We start from the raw sequence: 20,515 nt of genomic DNA, 5'->3' as shown, positions 1-20,515 counted from the left end.
TTATGATATGTTGGATAGCAGCAGGCGTTACTTTGCGGAAATCCATGATATATTATGCAAATTAAGCTTCATTTGCTATACTCCGCGAAAAGCATGACAATCTGTATGGTGTAATTTATAATTTCTTCAATCCTTATACTCCACACCAAACAGATTTTCGGCAATGTACCCTGTACGCACCTTTCGCTCCGAAACCGGAGCATACTCAGGAGATGTTGACTTTACGATGAATAATTGTTAATTGTAAAGTCAACATCTCCTGAGGATGTTCCGGTTTCGGTGTGGAGTTTAAGCTAAATTACTACTTAACTTAATTTTCATAAGTTTTTACTTTTAATACGATCAACACAATACCGACACAGCACAGGGCACGAGTCTCCTCCCACAATGACAAGGATTTATAGGCCGTAGTCCACCACGCTGGAATAGTGCGGCTTGGTGGACTTCACGCGCCATTGAGAACATTATGGAAAATCTGAGGCATGCGGATTTCCTCACGATGTTTTCCTTCGCCGTTGAAGCAAGTGATATTTTAATTACTTAAAACGCAAATAACTTATAAAAGTTAGAGGTGCGTACCGGAAAACGAACTCGAACCCCCGAAAGTGAAACCGAAGTCCTAAACACTGGGTTAGTATGGACGTCATATTTAAATAAAGAAGCTTACAGTGAAGAAGTGCAAACTTCAAAATATCCAATCGTGTAAAATCAATTTGCGTCGATAGCATTGGAATCTAGCATATAGCAAATCTAAAACTCAGTTTCATTAAAACTCCATTACAAAGGGGTTCATTCCCATCATATTTTTAATCTTCTAACAGAACAATGATATTTGCTTCAACGCAAAGCTCTTACAAATTTTCACGTTCTTCCATTCCAATGATAGAGCGTTGATTTCCAGTACGTTGTAATACGTTCTGAATCCCATACTAAAAACTAAGAGTTTACTTTTTTTTAATAGGCATACTTTATAGAGTTAAAGATATCTCATTTTGAAAGGGTAATAGTAAATGTTGATGGATAACTCATGACTAAATGCTGCAATATAATATGGTTTCATAGATACTAATCGTAGCTAAAATATCTGAATTGGTTTATATGATACCTCGTAACAGTTTACGGTGGAAGGGCTGTGTTACTAGAGTTTTGTAGGTTTGATCAGGAAAATTAGACAGCTTTCCGATTTTGAAACAGATAGGCTTGTTTATTTCGCATACTTTAACAGTATTATGTCCTATGGGATCTTACTGTGGGGAAAAGCTGCAGATATTAAAAGTATATTTATAGTACAGAAAAGAGCCGTACGATCAACATATAAACTTGGAACACTCGAATGGCTTCATGAAAAATTTAAAAAAATAGGTATTCTTACAGTAGCTTCGCAATATATCTATAATAATATAGTCTTTGTGAGACAAATATTGCTCTTTATAAACAAAAATCTGAAATTAACAATCGACTTACCAGAAACGGACATAAATTAGTAATATCTGCATATCGTCTGCGAAAGGTGCAGAACTCCTTTGTGGGGATGAGTATACGCTTTTACAACATGATTCTTCAGAAAACCCTTGACCTACCAATGTATACATTTAAAAAATGTGTAAAAACGCATCTAGTACAGCGAGGTTATTATACATTTGATGAATTCCTCAATGACAAGGTAGATTGGAAGCAGCCAGCCTCGCTCTCATCTCCCACAAGATAGTAAAATGATTGCAAATGTTGATGTTGGAAAAGAGCAACTACTGAGTTTCTTGCCGGCGCTTCTCGGTAGAATCTGCTTTCCGCACCGGTGGTAGAGTCACTACATACTTGACGTTTCAAAAGTGCTTATATAGTAGGCCTACTTGAAATAAATGAATTTGAATTTGAATTTTGAATTGAAAACCAAGGTCCCATTTAAAACAAAAAAGTTTTTAAGGGGACCTTGCTTTTCAATAAACTTTTTAATTTTAGTTTCTTCAGTGCGCAAGTCTTACTTACACTTAGCTGTTTATTTTTAAGAAAATATAAAATTTTTGTTATTTGTTTCTTTTGTTACAGGGAGCGATACAAAACCTGCAAATATTTCCAAATCCAGAAATTTATGGAAGAGATAACATTTGTAATGATGTAAGTATAAACATGTAGTATCCTTACTAAATTTATGTACCTTCAAATTATTTAAGATTAAAATAAGTTTAACTATGATTTAGGACCATTAAATAATGTTTGGATATTTATATTATAAAAAAGAACCTACGATAAATAAATACATTTGCACGAGTTTATATATATTATGTTTATCTTACAGGCGTTTAGTTTTCCCGATAGTGTAAGTGTTTATAAAAAATATCAGATCACTTCAATCAATCAATCTGCTTAAAAAGCTTGATATTTAAGGTTTATTGGCACTTTTCACTTCATATATTCAGTACCTCTAAATGTAATACAATAGGCATGATGAAACCAACAAAGAATCGCCAAAATAATATATCTTTCTAATGTATAATATATCTTTCTAATGTTATATGATTCATATGTTATGGTAAACGCATTTTACTAGTATTCTAAGTGAGATTGGTATTTATTTTCAATGCATGAAACTACAAAACCTAGTGATCAGACGATTATAACGTCACGTCTATAAACACATAATTTTGTACCGCTTGTGCTTCGGAAATATCTGCGTATATCAAGTATTTTGTGATTTCAAACTATCAGTTGCTAAGTTTTTGCTATCAATACCAATATCAATAATCTTTAGTAATTGAACAAGGACTTAAGGAATCTCAAATTTGCTTATGACGTCACGAGTACTGCTATAAACACGGCGCGCGTTTTCGCAAGCAAACGTAATTTTTAAAATATAATGTGCAATTCATCTCAACAAAACGTTTATTTTCTGCAAAAAATGATTATTTTGGCTACAGAAGTTACTTCCTAACATCATAGGGCAGTGTTTAATCATTAAAATTATTCATCATGCCTATTTTTCTCATCATGCAATCAAAAATTATGGCCATAATTTATGATAAATATATATTTATGTTTATGTTCGATGGTTTATTTACAATATTTTATTTATTATTGGAGCACAGTAGCATTTTTAACATCACTTATATTTCTTTCGTAGATTGAGCCTAACTCCAGTACCGACAAACTTGTAAGTTTCGAATAGAAGCTATTTATAAAGTAATAATCAAAAGCATACATATAGCTAATACGCTTTTTTATAAATTATTTAAATTTGATAGTTTATTAAATGTTTTTTGGTGAGTGCAGCACCAATAGAGCCAAAAACATTAAATTATTACTCGTCTCTCTCTATGTTTTTAATCGATATTTTTTATGTTTGAACAATGTTTTTATAATTTTGAATAAAAAAAACTGTTTTTGACACTCATTGCAAGCTTGACTTTTGGCAATTCGTAACATAATATCATCAATAAATAATCTAAAACATTTTATACAATGGTATAGAAGAACTTCTTAGCATGAGGTACACATTTATAACTTTTAAGACATTTAATGCCCAAAAATATGAGAGCTCGTAAAGACTCATAAAACTGCGATAACAGATGGATGCTCTAAAATTAAAGCGCAAGAACAAACAGTTTCAAGCAAATACCTTGAAAACAGGTGATTTGAGGGGCAACTAACCAATTTTCTATTTATATCAAACTAAGAGTTAGGTTCTCAATCATCATATAAACCGATGCACGTCCACTACTAGACAAAGGTATTTTGTAGGGAGAAATTCTAAATTATTGTGCTACTTGCTCCAGCTCAACGTCCAATTCAGTCTAATAGCTTCTATCCACCTTATTAAACGTCTATCAAAGCTGAGCTTAAGGTTGCTTGGTTACCATTCAAACACCTTAATAACCCAGCGTCCATCGGTTCTCAAAGTTATGTGGCCCGCCCATTCCTATATCGTTAACTCTGGTTCTTCTAAGGATCTCCTCATTTCTGATTTGATAACGTTGAGTTAACAATTCCAAATAAGCATTCCAACGGAATTCTCCAACCTAAAGTTAAACCGCTGATCACAATTATGTACATATCTAATATTTTCTGGCGTCAGATGCTTCTTTATTTGTGTTAATTTGAAGCTTTCTAAAAATCAAAGTATTCTTACATCTTCGCTAATTTGTTTTTTGATTTTATTATTTAACCTTCTTCTTAGCATGTCTAATCTTTAACATAATGTCTACACGAAAATAACAAAAATTAATTAAACTTAACCTAATTTTAGCATACTACCCAAAAGCCACAAAATTTGAAGGTACGTGTAAACTTTATTAAATAACTTCAAACTCAGTTTGTATATACTACGCGAGCAATTTAAGGCTTCCTTATTTATTGTGCATTAAATTTTAAATTATTTTATATTAGTTATGTTTAGTAGTTTTGGTTTAATCCAATTTCTCATAATACATAGTGCCTATATTTTAATTGATGCCATGTTTACGATCTATCTGTTCGCAATTAATCTGTCGTGGCTAGGTCTTTTGTTTTGTTATTTTAACTATTTGACAATTTAAATGGAATCATACTCCACTCTTCCCTTACCCCTTTGCGCATTATAATTTTGGGGGCAATCTCATAAAGGGTTTTTAATGCGAGCTTTTGCATGCAGTTTACATTTTATCTATACTCATTAATTACTGTTTTAAGTGTAAATTCTAAATTTTAGTTTATCCGGGGGGACGTTCAAGACTTCAGCAATGGTAAGTTTGTATCTTTTTTAATCCTAACATAATACTTACATTATAAATGCGATATTGTGTCAATTCTTATTTTTTTATTTTTGTGACCTTTTCGGTAAATACACTGCCCACAAATAAATACCTTGTCCATAGGCATAAATGTAACTTGCCATGTCAATCTTTGAGACTTTTTTTAGTCCGGGAAAATTTATTGAAACAAAACACACGCGGACGAAGTATCGGGCAAAAGCTAGTTGCAGATACTTAATATTACTTAAATGAGTATGCAAACTAATTAAGAAATACAAAATTAGTTTACTTATATTAACTTATACCTACTAATAAATATTGATAAATGCATTAATGAAACGATATATTCATGTTTTTTCCACAAATGTCAAGTTCACTACTAAGAACATGCTTAATGTTTTTGCAGATCCGAATGTAGAGGAAACAACGAACTTAGAAGAAAAAAGTAAAAAAACTGAAATACGTGAAAAAGGTGATAAAGGAGAAATGGGTAATAAAGGTGAAAAAGGTGAACAGGGTCAAAAAGGTGAACAGGGAAACAAAGTAAGAAATTGAAATGATTAAAATGAATATTATTTTTGGTGTTTGCTATTGAAGAACTACTAATACTATTATTAAAAATATTAAAAGCTTATGATTCTTTAGGGTGACGATGGAAAATCTATTACTGGGCACGAGGGTCCACAAGGGCCTAAAGGACCTCCAGGAGCTCCAGGAGTTGCAGGTGAAAGGGGTGATAATGGAGTAAGATACATTGATTTGAGCTGCTCTTCCGTTGACTTGAATAAATTTAACAATTATTTTTAAATGTTTCTTTGTTAAGTTAAATTTGATGGTCAAAATAACTACTTAAAGACACATTTTTTTTTACCCTACTAAACTAAACGTTAAATTTTTTCTAATTTACTTTGTATGTTCTTGTAAACACAAATATGGCATAAAATTCAAAAAGTTAAAAAAGTTAAATCAATTTAATTCAAAAAGTCTTTAGAAGTGAAGAAAAAGTCGATTTGATTGATGATGGTGAATAATTTTTTTTTTAGAAATGTGAATGTGTTGCTGGTCCACGTGGCGAACATGGTCTACCAGGACTTCGAGGTGAACCGGGAGTAAATGGTTTGGCCGTTAGTATTAAAAGTTTTCGGATCTATATTTGGGAGAAACCACTATGATATAAAAAAAATGATTTTTGATAACCTCATATTTGAGGATGTTTATATGCTATTTAAGAAGACGCTACGATCCTTTGGTGGGTAGGGCGACGCGGTTGGTCCAGGATATGTTGTAGAATATGGAAAGACATCGAATAATTGTACACGGACGCTGTCGGGCGAGACCCCTTAACTAGGATTTAATTTTATATATGTGCAAATGTGACTCGATTATCCTCCCATTACGCAGCCACAGAGTAACGTATTGACGTGATTTATGGATTAAAGATTAACATAGGCTACTCCCAGAAAAAATTAAAGATTTCTCTAGGATGTAAATCATATCTATTAATATCTACTCATTCTTAAATGGCTGGGAGATTATCCGATTTGAGTTTACTTTGTTTTACTCCTATGATGAGATATCTGATTTATTCACTGTTAGAAATAACTTACAGGATATATTCAAAGTTGTTATAATATTACAGCTTGCTTATGTTTAAATAAAGCTTTTGTCATAACATAAGCGTTTTATTAGGAAGTTCTATGATTTTCTCTAGTCGAAGAAGTATTTTCAAGCATATTCAAATATTAAATAAACCCTTTAGCCTTTTTATTAAAAGTAGTTTAAGAACTTATCAATCTTTACAATTAATAATTAAAACTGATGTTTAAAATCACTTTCAGGGTTTGCCAGGCACCCCAGGAGAAAGAGGTCCACCAGGTCTAAATGGTACTAAAGGGGAGCCGGGGGTTCAAGGAATCGCAGGAATGGTTGGACCAGAAGGACCAAAAGGACCACCGGGAAAAGATGGAGACCCTGGACCACCAGGGGAAACCGGACCACCGGGGAAACCAGGAACTGTAATAAAGGTGATAACTGTTGTAGTGTATTAAAGTTATATCCGTATCTATATTTTCTAATATTTCGTTTAATGAAGATATAATGATTCTGGTCTACGGAGGATTTTCTTTCTGAAACCCTTTCTTCTTTTGAAAAGTTTTATTCAAAGATTTTTACCTTTTCTGAGTAAATATATTTTTATATGTATTTATATTTCTAGTTTACTCATTAATGATTATATTCTGTTCTTTTTTGATGTCAATGCATTTAAAAGATTTTTTATAATTTAGTTGTATTTTACTAAGGAGCATATAGTGTCAGAGCATATGTTGACAGGAAATAGTAGAGGCAAAAAAAATAATCACTTGTGAAAAGGGTGATATGGGGCCAATTGGGCCTGCCGGACGAGATGGAAGAGACGGAGAGAATGGGAAGAAAGGAGATCAGGGAGCCAAAGGTGAAAGAGGCTATCAAGTAATAGAACATATTCAGGTAAGTTTTTATATGGGTTGAGTGTATTACACAAATGTTACAAAAAAAATGTATTCCCTAATGGAACATTATCTCGTCATGAAATGTATCAGCACTATTCTTCATAAAGGATTGGAGCAAAAAAATAGGCTGAGTATTATTTGACCTAAAACCTAATTTAAAATTGTATCCTTGTAATTATTCGCACAGGGCCAGGATGGAAAACCAGGACCACCCGGAGAAAAGGGAGACACAGGAATGTCAGGAATAAATGGAATACCTGGAGAGCCTGGGAGCAATGGTAAAAAAGGCGAAAAGGGAGACATAGGTAAATTAATAGTCACTTTTCATCATTTGTTTTTTAAATTCTTAACAATGTTAAATTATACAAATAAATATAACACTATTAAAAATATACGAATAAAACATCCTCTTATCTGCTTGCGGGGTTTCTAATGCCCTGCAACCAACGGTCAGGGCTCCATAGTGAGGAACCTCCTCATAATTCGTTTTATCTGTGCAAGTATTCGCCGTTAGCAAGATAAAAACACCCGGAAACTATATGCCTAGGGCAATGATACGCTCGATATATGGCTGGAGTGCCATCTTTCATAATGTGTTTCCGGTAATTTCTCGTCTTGATGACTTATTTCTGGATTGATTGGATGATGATGATTATTATTTCTGGAATTTTAACATTCAATTTTATCAATTTTTAAAAAAAGAATTACAACATAAATGGTTGAAGCAATAATTATGCACGTAAAAAAAATACACGCATAAAATATTGAATAATTTAACAAAGACGGTATCTGCAACAGCTTCCAATCCACGTAGTAATTGAAGTTTGAATATAAAATATAAAATGTTGTTATATCTGCTAAAGTTATTCTTTTATTAAATTCAATTCATAGCTCTGTTGTAAATTTGCAGGAGAAGCCATAGTAGTGCAAATTAAAGGAGGGAAAGGTGAAAAGGGATCGCCTGGTGAGAAGGTAGGAGGCACTGTGATTTATTTTTGATACTTTTATAACATTGCAATAGTTTATCGATGTGATTGTGTATGCCACAAATATCATTGGGTTCAGTGTATTTATTATGTTTTGCGAAACCACGGGTATTTATGGTATCCAGTCAATGCCTGCTACTTTAAAGAGGTCATAGCTATACCTGGTATAGTATACTCAGTTTGCCATTGCAATATTTTAAGTTTAGATGACATTAAATAACACTTAATTACGTATTTGTTCTACTTTCATTTAAATTGATTCAAGGGAGATAAAGGATTAGAAGGCGTCAAAGGAACTGATGGTACCAATGGACCACAAGGGCCTCCTGGAGAACGGGGACTTCGAGGAGAGAAGGGAGAATCTGGAACTGATGGAAAAATGGGACATAAAGGTGAACCTGGAGAACCAGGTCGACCAGGAAATGTACCAACTGCAGCTATCAGTAAAGTAATTGTAATTTATTTTCCTTATTATCAAATACTTTATTATAAAAGTTATTCCTATAAAGCATACTTTATTGTATTGTGACAATTTACTTTCAAATTTTGTCATATTATACTAGTATCTTTAATTAGTAAAATTATATAATGTCATGAAACTAGTAGTATTCGTAATGGTTATTATCAGCCAAAATATAACAAGTATCTTGATGATAAAGTTATCATCAAAATACTCGTAAAATTTTGGCTAATTTTACTACTTAATACACATTTTTACTATAGGGGTCAAAAGGGCAGCAAGGACCACATGGCCCCCGAGGCCCACAAGGGCACAAAGGAAAAACTGGACCACGTGGACCAGCGGTTGGTAAAAAAACCTCATTTTATATCCTATTTTGCAAATTATTCATCACCTACTTGATACTCTAAACAAACAAATTTATTTATATACAATTCTAGGGTTTAAAAGGACCTAAAGGCGATAAAGGTGATTTGGGAGTTAAAGGTGAAAAGGGAGATACACCATTCATTGATGTTGGGAAGGTACATGTTTAACAACTTATTGATTTTGACTAGGTAGCTTGTACATTAAATATAAAATCATGTCATTTACAGCTTAAAGGTGAAAAAGGAGACAGAGGCGAAATTGGCCCGGCAGGTAAAATGGGTATACCTGGCACACCTGGGAAATGTGAAAGCTGTAACTCTCATGTAGTTTCCGGACCACCTGGATTGCCGGGGCCGGCTGGTCCACCTGGCACATCAATAACTGGTCCTAAAGGAGAACCGGGCCAAATTATTAAAAGTTCACTTTTTGATTTCGATAACAGTAAGGGTAAGTAGGTAGATAATTATCAAAGGTGGCATATGTAAGTTATGTTAAGTTAAATCAATGTTTAAAACCCTTTTCTAACTCCAGGCACTTTGGAAGACGAAGATGACTTTTATACCGCTGGAACTGTTATTTATAAAACGAGAAGAGCTCTTTTTAAGGTTAGTAATAAAGAAATTTCAGAGTCCCCAATTTTATTATCATTATTGATTCATAAGATAGATGACTTTATAGACAGATACTAACTATATAATCGCCTATCTGAATATTCTGCAACATATGCTTTACTAATAGAGAAAAAAACATTTGGTAGTATACCTACATATTACATTATGGAATTCTCAGAGAGTTAGTAATAGTTATTTAATCCGCAGGGTGATTACGATCTTGCAACAGGCATAAATCTTGAAATCACTGCTGTCAAAGTTAACTTTTCCATACAATAAATAAACAAAAGTGACGTTTAACAGCAGTGATCGCGAGATTTACGCCTGTTGCAAGTCTGTCACGACAGGGTGATCAGTGTCGGTCTATTTTTTCTAATACGTAAATAGAAACGTATAGCTTTAAATATTTTTGTTTCAGAAAACCTCAAGTATACCTCAGGGAACGTTAGCTTTTATCATGGAAGAACAGGAATTATTATTGAGAGTCGGAAAAGGATGGAAATATGTATTTGTAAGTAGAACAACTAGGATCAGTTAGTTAGGTTTTTATCAAAAAATCTTTTACTAAACACTACCTACGCTATAAAAAATAACTTTACTACTACTAAGCTATTAAAAACTAACTTTAACACAAAAAATTGCGTGTAGTCTATGCAGCTGATGTAGAATATTTTCGAAACATTTGAACGGTCAGGAGTAGGTACCTTATTTCCCTAAGTAAGAAAAAAATCCAGTTACTTAATTTTCATCCAAACTTGGATTGCATACTTTGCAAGGTCTCTCCATAATATTGATTGAATGTGAAAAATATAATAACAGAGCAAAATTACCAGCAACACTTGTTTGAGTAAGTATGCTTTGTTGCTTTCAGATAGATTCCGTAATACACACAAGTGCAGTATTAACACCGCCAAAGTATAATACGCTGCAATCCTCAAAATTGCAAGTCCCTAAACCGAACAACGAAAGATATGTAAGTAAGAGTTCTTTTTTGAAAATCGTGTTTTGTAGGATTCTTGCCACATATAATATGGTTAGATATCTTGACAGTCGCATTTACTCAACATTCTACCTGAAACATAACATCCTGAGTCTTCCAACAACACAGACTATTATGAAATCTGTGAAGTTAATAAAAAACAAAAAATGTTACTCTTGATCTTTTTTTTTACTAGATAGTAAAGCGTACAGGATTAAGTTATATTTACTCGACGACTAAGTAAAATTACTTAGTTATTAGTTCATGCAAATTTGCAGAAAGATTTTCTTAGTTCTTTGTCTAAAACTTAGTGGATCATAACAAATGTACGGATTACTGATTATTTGTTGATAGATTCGCTTAGTAGCTCTAAACAAGCCATATCCTGGAAACATGCTTACCGCAGCAAATAGGACTGGAAGGAATGCTGTTAACCAAGAATGCTACAGGCAGGGTTCGAAGTCATTCCACACCAACAATTTTGTGGCTTTCTTAGCTACTAAGTAAGTAGAAATTTAACCGTGTATCAATTTATTAGTACACATTCCCTCCAAATTTACTGAGTTGTTGTACCGTAGGTGGGTGGTAGCCCATTCATCTACATTATAAAATTATAATCTTAGAAAGACATTGCATACGAGTTTGTAAGTTTTTTGGGTTTCATACCAAAATTTTAATCACTTTGGTCTTTGTAATGCCTCGAAACTTGGAATAGTTATAGATAATGTAATAACTATTGTGTTGTACAAAAACTAATTTGACACGCCACCGCTACACCACCAGCGCACCATTTTTAAAACTGTTTAGTTGCGATTCAGTTTAATTTAACTTTCAATGCGTTTTTATTTGTAGTCAACTTTATTCGATTAAAAATTCATTGAAAGCATTTGTATTTAATACAAAACGGTAGAGTATTAAAAAACTGAAAAAATTGGTCAAATATCCAAAAGACCTACTAGTATTTTGACTTAGTCACGTCCTCATACCGTAAGTCTGCACCTTGGATGAAGTATAATCCTGCTATTAGGCTATAAAATTATTACTTATTTTTTAATTTTTTTTTAGCGTGGATGATCTGAAATCTGTTGGGAAAACGGGTATGAATAGTAACCTGCCGGTTCAGAATTCTAGAGGCGAGGTACTATTTGACTCTTGGTCGAGCATGTTCAATGGATCTGGTGCCCTGCTAAACAACTCTATCTACAGCTTTAACGGGAAGAGTATATTTATTGATCCCACTTGGTAAGTTAACAAAAAAATCCTCTCATCATCAGCCATTTGTTTTGATTTTATTAAGACTATTTTTTTTCTGTATTATCCACTACAAGTTAGCTCTCTCGTTGGCGAATCCGCACTGGGCGTGGTGGATTAAATACTAAATTCTCTAACCCAACCTGTCGCAGGTATGACAGCTATATTAAACCCTATGGTTGCTGTACGGTATCATAACACCTTGCGGCACGTTTTTATCGATTATCACCCAGATGGAATATCCAAATTGACTCTGGCGGGAGTCAAACCCGGAACTCCCACTTAAAAGACCACAGCACTCACCTTAACACCAGACATGTGTTGGATACAGTACCCTATTTAGGTTCCAGGGAACTCTGGCTATCCAAATAATAGTAGCACTGTAGATATATATATATTACTAGCTGTTGCCCGCGACTTCGTCTGCGTTTGATTTTGTTTTTAAAGTATTCAGTATCGTTAAGCCTTAAATGAGTATAGTAGTATATATATGTATAACCTGTGACTGTCAATTAATTAAAGACAAATAATTTGCAATAAAATAAAATTGCGACTATAATTAAAGATCTAAGCTATCCTATCTCTTAAGTTGGAGCAGACTGCTCACGGTGTGCCAATTTAATTTAAAATCGGTTAAGTAGTTTAGGAGTCCATCGCGGACAAACATCGTGACAGGAGATTTATATATATTAAGATTATACGGTATGAACTCAAAATGTAAAGCTACTTACAGGTAAACTAACTTACAACTACACAAATATATCCAGTATAGGCAATGTATAAAACTTCATTCAGGCCATCAAAACTATTTGAAGCATGTAGTACTGCTATTTTATGTTACTATAAAAAACTAACATTAACTAATGTGACTAATGTGAAATATGACTTCAAAGCATAAAATAATGAAATAAAAATCCAAATAGGACACTGATAAAATTCATTTCATGCATATAAAGTTATATTCGGACAGAGAACCACAATGTATCTCTACAATATTGAACTTGTTATAAAGTTGACATAACTTAGATACTGGTGAGTTGGCACCCATACGAGGTTGAACGGCGAGGGAAAGTTAAGAGGGTTTTAATAGGGTTCCTCGGAACTATAGAAATACTAGGTAACAAAGTTTACAGAGATAATCCGACCAATATAAAATGTGATTCCTATGCGTATGAAGGTAAAACGCGCAATGTTCGTCGAATCCATAAGTAACTGTTAGGCGCCTTTTTTCCCCCAAACCCCACATATTGTTACCTACCGAAGTGATACCTCTGTCCGCGTATCTCCGTTGCTTAGACTTGTATCTAGTCGTGCAATTGGTCATTAAAAACCTTGCAATGTCACTTACAACCCCGCACCCCCGCAACCCGGCACAGACAGATGACTTCAAACGAATCACGGGGAGCCGCTGGAAACAAGCGGCCCAGAATTGTGGAGATTGGAACGCCCTACAAAAGACCTATGTTCAGCAGTTGATGTCAATCTGTTGTAATGCTAAATTACACTTAAAAGCTAATAAAACTAAATAATGCATATTGGATAGAAGCAAAATAATGCTTAAATTTTTTCAGAGGGCCTTCCTATATCCCATTAAATTAAAGTTCCCATTATTTCGCAGGCGAACCAAAGCAGTGTGGCTTGGAAGCGACTCCTTCGGCTCAAGGTCACCAAGATTCTCCTGCGACAATTGGCAGAGTGATAACGCAATCAGCAAAGGTACAGCGTCCTCACTTGCCGGACGTAGACTTCTAGAACTGAAAGAGTAAGTATATGGTTCCACAGATAATGATGTTGAAATTGCGGGGTTTTTTTATTAATATTTTAATAAGAAGAACGCGACTTAAGTCTCGCTCGTAAATGGGTTTTAAATTAAAAAAAAAAAATTCTTGACTTTTAATTATGTGTACATTATTCTACTAGTCAAGCCTTTTAATTATTTTTCCCATAAAAACCCGTTGGACCTTTTTACATCAAACATACCCAAGAACAATACCCGCTAATTCGACTTTCAAACAGAAAAAAATCTAAATTAAAATCGGTTCATCCGATCGGGAAATACGATGCCACAGACAGGCAAACGCGTCAAACTTATAACACTCCGTCGTTTTTGCGTCAGGGATTAAAAATTTTATGTTAAATATGTATTTATTTGAAACCAAAACAACATTCAAAACCTAACGTGGGTAAATCATTAATCTAAGCGACTATTGTTCCACCGTTTCGTTAGAAGACATAGATGGACATGGGTAGACCGTTAAAACTTGGATATTATGCCCTCCTATACTGTAACATGTTTGAAACTCACCTAGGGTTGTCCAATTACAACCACCATTTAAAAACTTCTACTTTTTCTTTTGATAAACTCTTTCTGATGCCCACTTCCACCTTCCACCTTCCACTTTGTTTAGTACCATATTTTTCCAAATAAAGAATTTGAATTCGAATTTTGAATTTGAATTTGAATTTGAATTCGCAATTTAAGAACGCAATTTTCTCTACACATATTAAGGCCGAAGATCAATAATCATATCAACTCATCACCGGTCCACTACAGGGCACAGGTCTGCTCTCACAACTAGAAGGGATTAAGGCAGTAGTCCACCACGCTGGCATAGTGCGGTGGAAAGATCGATCGGCCAAAGTTAATTTCATACTCACCGTTGCCTACATTTCTAAAAATCCTTACCATTTTCAGCATATTAACTGCTGGGCGGAAGCTTCTGTTTTCTTAGAAGGAAGGTATAGTATATACTCACCACGTTTCTCAGTTGCAATTTGATAGGCCTTAGCGATTGTTATCACAATATGTTAGAGAGAACTGGGACGCATAGCTTAACGTAGCCTCCGAGCCACCTGGGCTAACACCGCTCCGTTGCAATTTGATAGGCTTTAGCGATTTTTATCACAATATGTAAGAGATAATAACTGGGAATCATAGCTTATCGGAGCCACGTGGGCTAACACCGCCAACAGCAGACCTGGTTTTAAACCGGGAATCGAAAAAAGGGCCTAGTCTGTAGTTAGACCACATGCTAACCCCAAGTTAGTTATTTCTAATATGATAATGATATTGTACTTTCGGCAACTGCTCCCGCAGTCTCAGAGACTTCAATGGCTACCATCCTCACGACTGAATGACAATGAGTCTAACTTATAAATTCAATAAATGAAATTTATTTAAGGATCTAAGAATGGTAATTTTTAAAGAATTGTAATTTGACAACCCTAGCGGCACCCTATTAGATACCATTAATTACGGTTGAGTAAATTTTGTTATTTCATTCTGTACAAATTCGCTTTTTGAATCCATCGTTTTTTGAACTCGTGAACGAATTGCTGGAACATCCATCAAGCTAAAATACAATTTAAATTCACATGAATAGTGCACCCGCCTTTTTTTTATTCTTTTTTGTATCCAGGCTATGCAAGGCATTTCTAGTATCTGACCGTCAACACTACATTGTGATCGTAACTATATATAGTTTCTAACAAATACTGTTACACACTACAAACAGCAATTTAACCACATTTTGACGGCCGATTGGCGCAGTTTGGAGCGACCCTGCTTTCTGTGTCCAAGGCCGTGGGTTCAATTCCCACGACTGGAAAATGTTTGTCTGATGAACATTATTTTTTTTCAGTGTCTGGGTGTTTATATGTATATTATAAGTATTCATAAAAATATTCATCAGTCATTTTAGTACCCATAACACAAGCACACGCTTACTTTGGGGCTGTATAGCGATGTTTGTATTGTTGTAGTATAATTATTGTTTATTTATTTTTTTGTAAAGTCGTGGTGGCTAACTCCCGGTTTCTTCCGTCACTTTGAAGTGATTTCTAACCACTTTATGTCTATCCATCAAACCCAATAGCCCCAACGCCCAATGACCCGACTCTAAGTAGAACGTCCCACCTGGAACTTATATAGCCCTTTACAGGAAACCTTGTTAATTTACCAAGTTTGCCCCTATTCCCGAAAAAACTCACCGAACACTTTACGGTGAGTTTTACTCGAAAATAATAGTTAGTTAATTTTTATAATCTTTAAAAGTGTTTTTACCTACACTTGGAGGAATTTTATAAATTTAAAATGAATTTAAACATTTTCGGAACCAACAGGACCTGACTCTGCGGCTCTCTGGCAATCGCGGCCTGAGCGCTTTGACCACTAAGCTACGGCTCTCCTACCGCTGCCGAAATTAATAAATGCATTTAGGTCAGTCTTATAGCGACTGTAGCGCCATCTAGTAGGAAACATTGTGGATGCATTTTAAATTTATAAAATTGTTAATTAAACCTAACCTATTTATTATTATGCCTGTTGAAGAAGGGGTTCTTCGCAAACGGTTTTTGTCTTAATTTTGCTAGTTTATCTGCAAAATCTGGTTTATTCAAACTCATGTTCTGGTTCCCAGATATCCATGTAACAAGGAGCTTATAGTTCTCTGCGTAGAAGTTACGTCTCGTACACAAGTTTTGAAATCAAATGCAAGAAGGAGACACCACAGGTAAGATTTTTAATAAAATAAGTGGCAAACTAACTTTCATAGTTAGTTAAGTTTCATAAAGTGAAGACATGCAAGTCTTATTTATTTATTTCATTCCACTTCAAGCTAGAACTTGACACCAATCTCACCTTATGGTACTTGATTATGCAATCCAAGATGGTAGCGGGCTACCCTATAAGGGTTATTTATTAGTCTTAATCGGTTTCTGCGTGACATCGTACCGGAACGCTAAATCGCTTGGCGGCAGGTCTTTGCCACAGCCTAAGAGCCTTCCACCAGACCAACAAACAAGCAAATCCGAATTTTTAAGGAGGCTATCGGTCATTTAATCTTAAGCTACGATTCTTCAGGGTAAAAAATAAAACTAAAAAGTGGGCGGGTGATTCGGTCGTGATATTGCATTGTATTGTATTGTGTAGAAAAATTGACGAAAGTTTGTATAGGGAAAAGGTACAAGTATCATAAATAAAACGAGGACAAAGCCGCATAGAACCGCTAGTATCAAAGTAAATGCTATTTCGAAAAGCTATTCTGGTATACCACAGTGTGGTCAATTCGGTTGTACGCTAATCTTACACTAAACTGGCAGCTCTAAAATTAATACCGTCTTTTTCAACTTTTTCCGGTTGAATAGCACTGCTCTCAAGATAAGTTGATTTAATGAAGTATTAGATTTGGTTCTATACATCTTATCGATAGAATTTATCAATGTAGTAATGTGTAATTTTTCATTGACCCGCGTAAAAAATGTTTTTCAAATGTGTAATTTTTAAGTGGCAAGTTTTTTATGAACATTTTACTTTAACCACTTTTTTTTTATTCTGCCACAAGTAAGCCCTTCACTACAATCTCACCTGCTGGATGATGCATTCTAAGATGGTAACGGGCTAACCTGTTAATGGTTTGGCAGTTATATTAAACCGTTATCGGTTTTACGGCATCGTACCGGAATAGTCGTTAGGGTATCAAGCTATAGCCTCCCAATTTCTAACCATACCCTTGGATCACATATCCACGTACGTCTACGTTTTTATACTCATAATTGACGAACCAAGCAACCTTGGTTTTCCATTCCCATTAAAGGTCAGGTGGGCACCTGATGTTTAGAGGAAAACCGTCGCCTTTATAATTGGCGCCCTTTTTCTCAGACCAGTCTAGAGAAAATTCAGAATTCATTCTCTAGGTTACAGAATTCAATTTTAGTACATGTACGTCTATTAATAAATATTCCAAGAGATGTCAGATCTCTTGAAAAACAGGAGTAGGACTCTGTAGGTCGTAATACTTTCCACGCAGTAGCGTACATAGAGGATATGCACAGGGTATGCAGATGTTATAATATAAAATGAAGAGAATCTCCAGTACGAGTTATAAATACTCGGGTGTAGGCTTTTTGTAACTCTTACAATCCTTAAGTTTTTTATAACTTTCTTCATTTTATATCATCTGCAAACCCTGTTCATACCCACTATGCACGCCTCTGTTTCCACGCACCACTAATTAAATGTTTATATATTTCAGGTCAAGAATGAGTATGGCGGAATCTACGTTCTATAATCAAATACCGGAAACATAACATTCGCAGAAACACTAGACTATTTACTGTCTTCCTAATATTTCCATTGTATATAGACCCATAATATTATACTCCTGCGTAGGTTTTATGAACCAACTAAGTTGAATATAATAAAATACATGAAATCCATTTACAGTACATATAAGTACATTATTGATTGAAAAATGGCCCTGAACAAAATAGTATGTTCAAAATTATTAAAAATTAGATTTCTTAACCTCAGTTTTTCAAATGAATTCAGCAAATATTTACTTTCGCGGTATTTAATTATGTTAGTCACGTAGCATGGAGTTATCAACGAAAATATTCCCTCGCACCGACAAAATATGTTGCTATTTTCATGTTTGATGTCGGTTTAAGATACTCCCCCGCTATTTATACAGCTGCAGAGCTTGCAATCAGTTAAGTTTCAAGCCAATGTATACCAATGTGTTAAGGTAACTTTTGTAACGATTATCGCGACCATCCATTCATTAACCTGTTAACGCGCGATTTCTTTGTGTGAGCATTGACTGGGTTGATTGAACGCTCGTGCTTTATCTTTCAATTAGTTGCGCGGCGCTGTGTTTTTCTCAGCTTTCATGACAAAAAAAAAACATTATAGAAGACGCTTGATATCTCGTTCCCAAATAAACCTAAAGAACAAAACCGGTTTTAAATCCTTCATCCTAAATGACAACCGTGGCGAGGGGTATCTACAATTAGTTGCCTTTTAAATTTTCAATTTCGTGTCATATTGTTTAGTCATTAGTATAATATTATAAATGTAAGTTAATTAATTATACTTTTAGATATAATATTTAAACAGTCATTAATTTCAACTGTAAGATAACAATTTCTTTAGTTTAAGGATGATGATTTTAGAAACGCTTAATAAGTTAACTAATTGTTGTCACATTACACTCAGAACGGTATAATCACTTTTCTCTTAATTTTATATTATTAGTTTTTGAATAGTAATTGTATTGCAGACGTTTTTAAGTTTTCGTAATAGTTGCAGTGACTTGGTGGATCCTGCCCTCCTATGACAGCCTGAACCCAACAAGAAGCAATTGGTGGCTGAAGATATGAATACGCAAAGTTAGACGGAGGGATGTCCTAGAGTTGCTGGTTTGCAAAGCAAACATTATAAGAAAGCTGGTATAGGTTTATTTTTTGCTAGTTCAGAGTTGCCAGACGCCAAAATTCCAGGTTCAAATTTGTTACGTCTGCACAGCGCATATTTAAAAAATATAAATAAAAATGTATGGAAAATTATTCATGACAGGTGCGACACTTTTCCTATTCTTTAAGGATCGTAAAACTTACCTTTGGTTTCTAAATAGAATTAAGTATTTGTATTGTGTTGTTTTAATCGACAATAAAATTCTTTAAAAGTGTTGAATAAAATTTTAAAACGATTTTACAAAAGCTTTTTAGTTAAAGATCGAGGGGTTATTGCTCTAACCCCTGACGAATCTGTGCGCAAATTTGTTGTTCGCGGTGTACCAACACAGTTCTAAAGTTAAAAATACTATGAAATGTCATGTTATGTCTTATGCATATTACTTTATCGTTATATCTATTAACGTTCCCACTATATATATATAAAGAGGACAAGACCTGATGATGAAGACCTTATGTATTGGAGATACATTATTCTAGTCTTAGAGGTTTTTGACATAAAGCGAAATGAAAAATAAGCTACTTACGAAATTGTAGCTAAAAATCTTCTAAAATATACTAAAATTAAGTCTTATTTTTATGTGTATTAGGATGAAAAATGAGCGAAGTATAACTGTGGCATTTAAGCAGTGAACTTTTTTTGTATTTTTTAAACAATTCGGAACTCCTATTATTGTTTAAGCACTTGGTTCTCTGGCTTTACGATATATCTCGCAAAATACTATCAATAAAAAAACAAAAAAGTTGTTTGGCTCCTAATCACTTAAGAATTGTGCCCTTTACATGTCAGAAAGACGGGCAGAGTGAAATTTTTAAGAATTAATCCGCATTTTATTTTTACCTGCCTTTTAGAGAAAAATATTTTTGCTATATTCATTCTGTTGCTGCACATAAATAATAAATATTTTTACTTTATTAATTACGTAGTATTATTTTAGATACTTAATATACCTGGAAATGTAACGCTTATCTTTATATTGGTAAAGTTGAACTCAGCATTTTTAAAGAATAGAGATATCATCTGTATATACTTATCCGTTACTTTGAATACTTTATCACTTTTCATGCTCTTAAAGTCGTACTTAAGGCTATGTGTACGCGAACTAAAACTCAATTTTATGCACTTGTGCACGATTGCTTACTTTTGGACAAACAATAAAAAATATTTAAATAAGTCAAGTGTTATGATTGCGATTTAATAGTAACATAACATTAAATCAATGTTTTATATTATGTATGTTAATGTATTAATTACTACTAAAGTAGAAGAAACGTTAGGAAATATATTTGTTTAGTTTGTTTAAATTTTTATACTTTCCTGCGCATCAATAAATTTATTGAATCACACCACCTGTGCATGGTGTAATGTAATATTGTAGACACGGCAATTTTTAA

General features: G+C 34.0%; 1 protein-coding gene across 5 annotated transcripts in view; it reads left to right on the top strand.

Annotated features, from left to right (window-relative positions):
- The window catches only part of LOC120630308 (collagen alpha-1(IX) chain-like), a 93,476-nt gene extending 73,490 nt beyond the window's left edge, over window positions 1–19,986 (top strand). The window contains exons 4-28 of one of the 5 annotated variants that reach the window (XM_039899491.1): window positions 2,047–2,115; window positions 2,297–2,317; window positions 3,119–3,148; window positions 4,241–4,270; window positions 4,682–4,715; window positions 5,131–5,267; window positions 5,370–5,468; window positions 5,768–5,848; window positions 6,563–6,748; window positions 7,056–7,211; window positions 7,401–7,518; window positions 8,124–8,185; window positions 8,465–8,647; window positions 8,923–9,003; window positions 9,100–9,183; window positions 9,256–9,475; window positions 9,560–9,633; window positions 10,058–10,150; window positions 10,511–10,612; window positions 10,973–11,121; window positions 11,684–11,860; window positions 13,488–13,631; window positions 16,288–16,380; window positions 17,902–18,004; window positions 18,951–19,986. In XM_039899491.1, coding sequence (XP_039755425.1) covers window positions 2,047–2,115; window positions 2,297–2,317; window positions 3,119–3,148; window positions 4,241–4,270; window positions 4,682–4,715; window positions 5,131–5,267; window positions 5,370–5,468; window positions 5,768–5,848; window positions 6,563–6,748; window positions 7,056–7,211; window positions 7,401–7,518; window positions 8,124–8,185; window positions 8,465–8,647; window positions 8,923–9,003; window positions 9,100–9,183; window positions 9,256–9,475; window positions 9,560–9,633; window positions 10,058–10,150; window positions 10,511–10,612; window positions 10,973–11,121; window positions 11,684–11,860; window positions 13,488–13,631; window positions 16,288–16,380; window positions 17,902–17,956 — 2,478 coding nt within the window. In that variant the 3' untranslated portion in view covers window positions 17,957–18,004; window positions 18,951–19,986. Of the gene's footprint in view, window positions 1–2,046; window positions 2,116–2,296; window positions 2,318–3,118; window positions 3,149–4,240; window positions 4,271–4,681; window positions 4,716–5,130; window positions 5,268–5,369; window positions 5,469–5,767; window positions 5,849–6,562; window positions 6,749–7,055; window positions 7,212–7,400; window positions 7,519–8,123; window positions 8,186–8,464; window positions 8,648–8,922; window positions 9,004–9,099; window positions 9,184–9,255; window positions 9,476–9,559; window positions 9,634–10,057; window positions 10,151–10,510; window positions 10,613–10,972; window positions 11,122–11,683; window positions 11,861–13,487; window positions 13,632–16,287; window positions 16,381–17,901 lie in introns of all 5 variants that reach the window. The other 4 variants (XM_039899492.1, XM_039899493.1, XM_039899494.1 and 1 more) reach the window with 4 other exon arrangements.
- Window positions 19,987–20,515: the final 529 nt, after the last annotated feature.

Source organism: Pararge aegeria, chromosome 16, assembly GCF_905163445.1.
Source record: "Pararge aegeria chromosome 16, ilParAegt1.1, whole genome shotgun sequence".
Taxonomy (NCBI): Eukaryota; Metazoa; Arthropoda; class Insecta; order Lepidoptera; family Nymphalidae; genus Pararge; species Pararge aegeria.
This window is presented reverse-complemented; position numbering and strand designations above follow the sequence as displayed.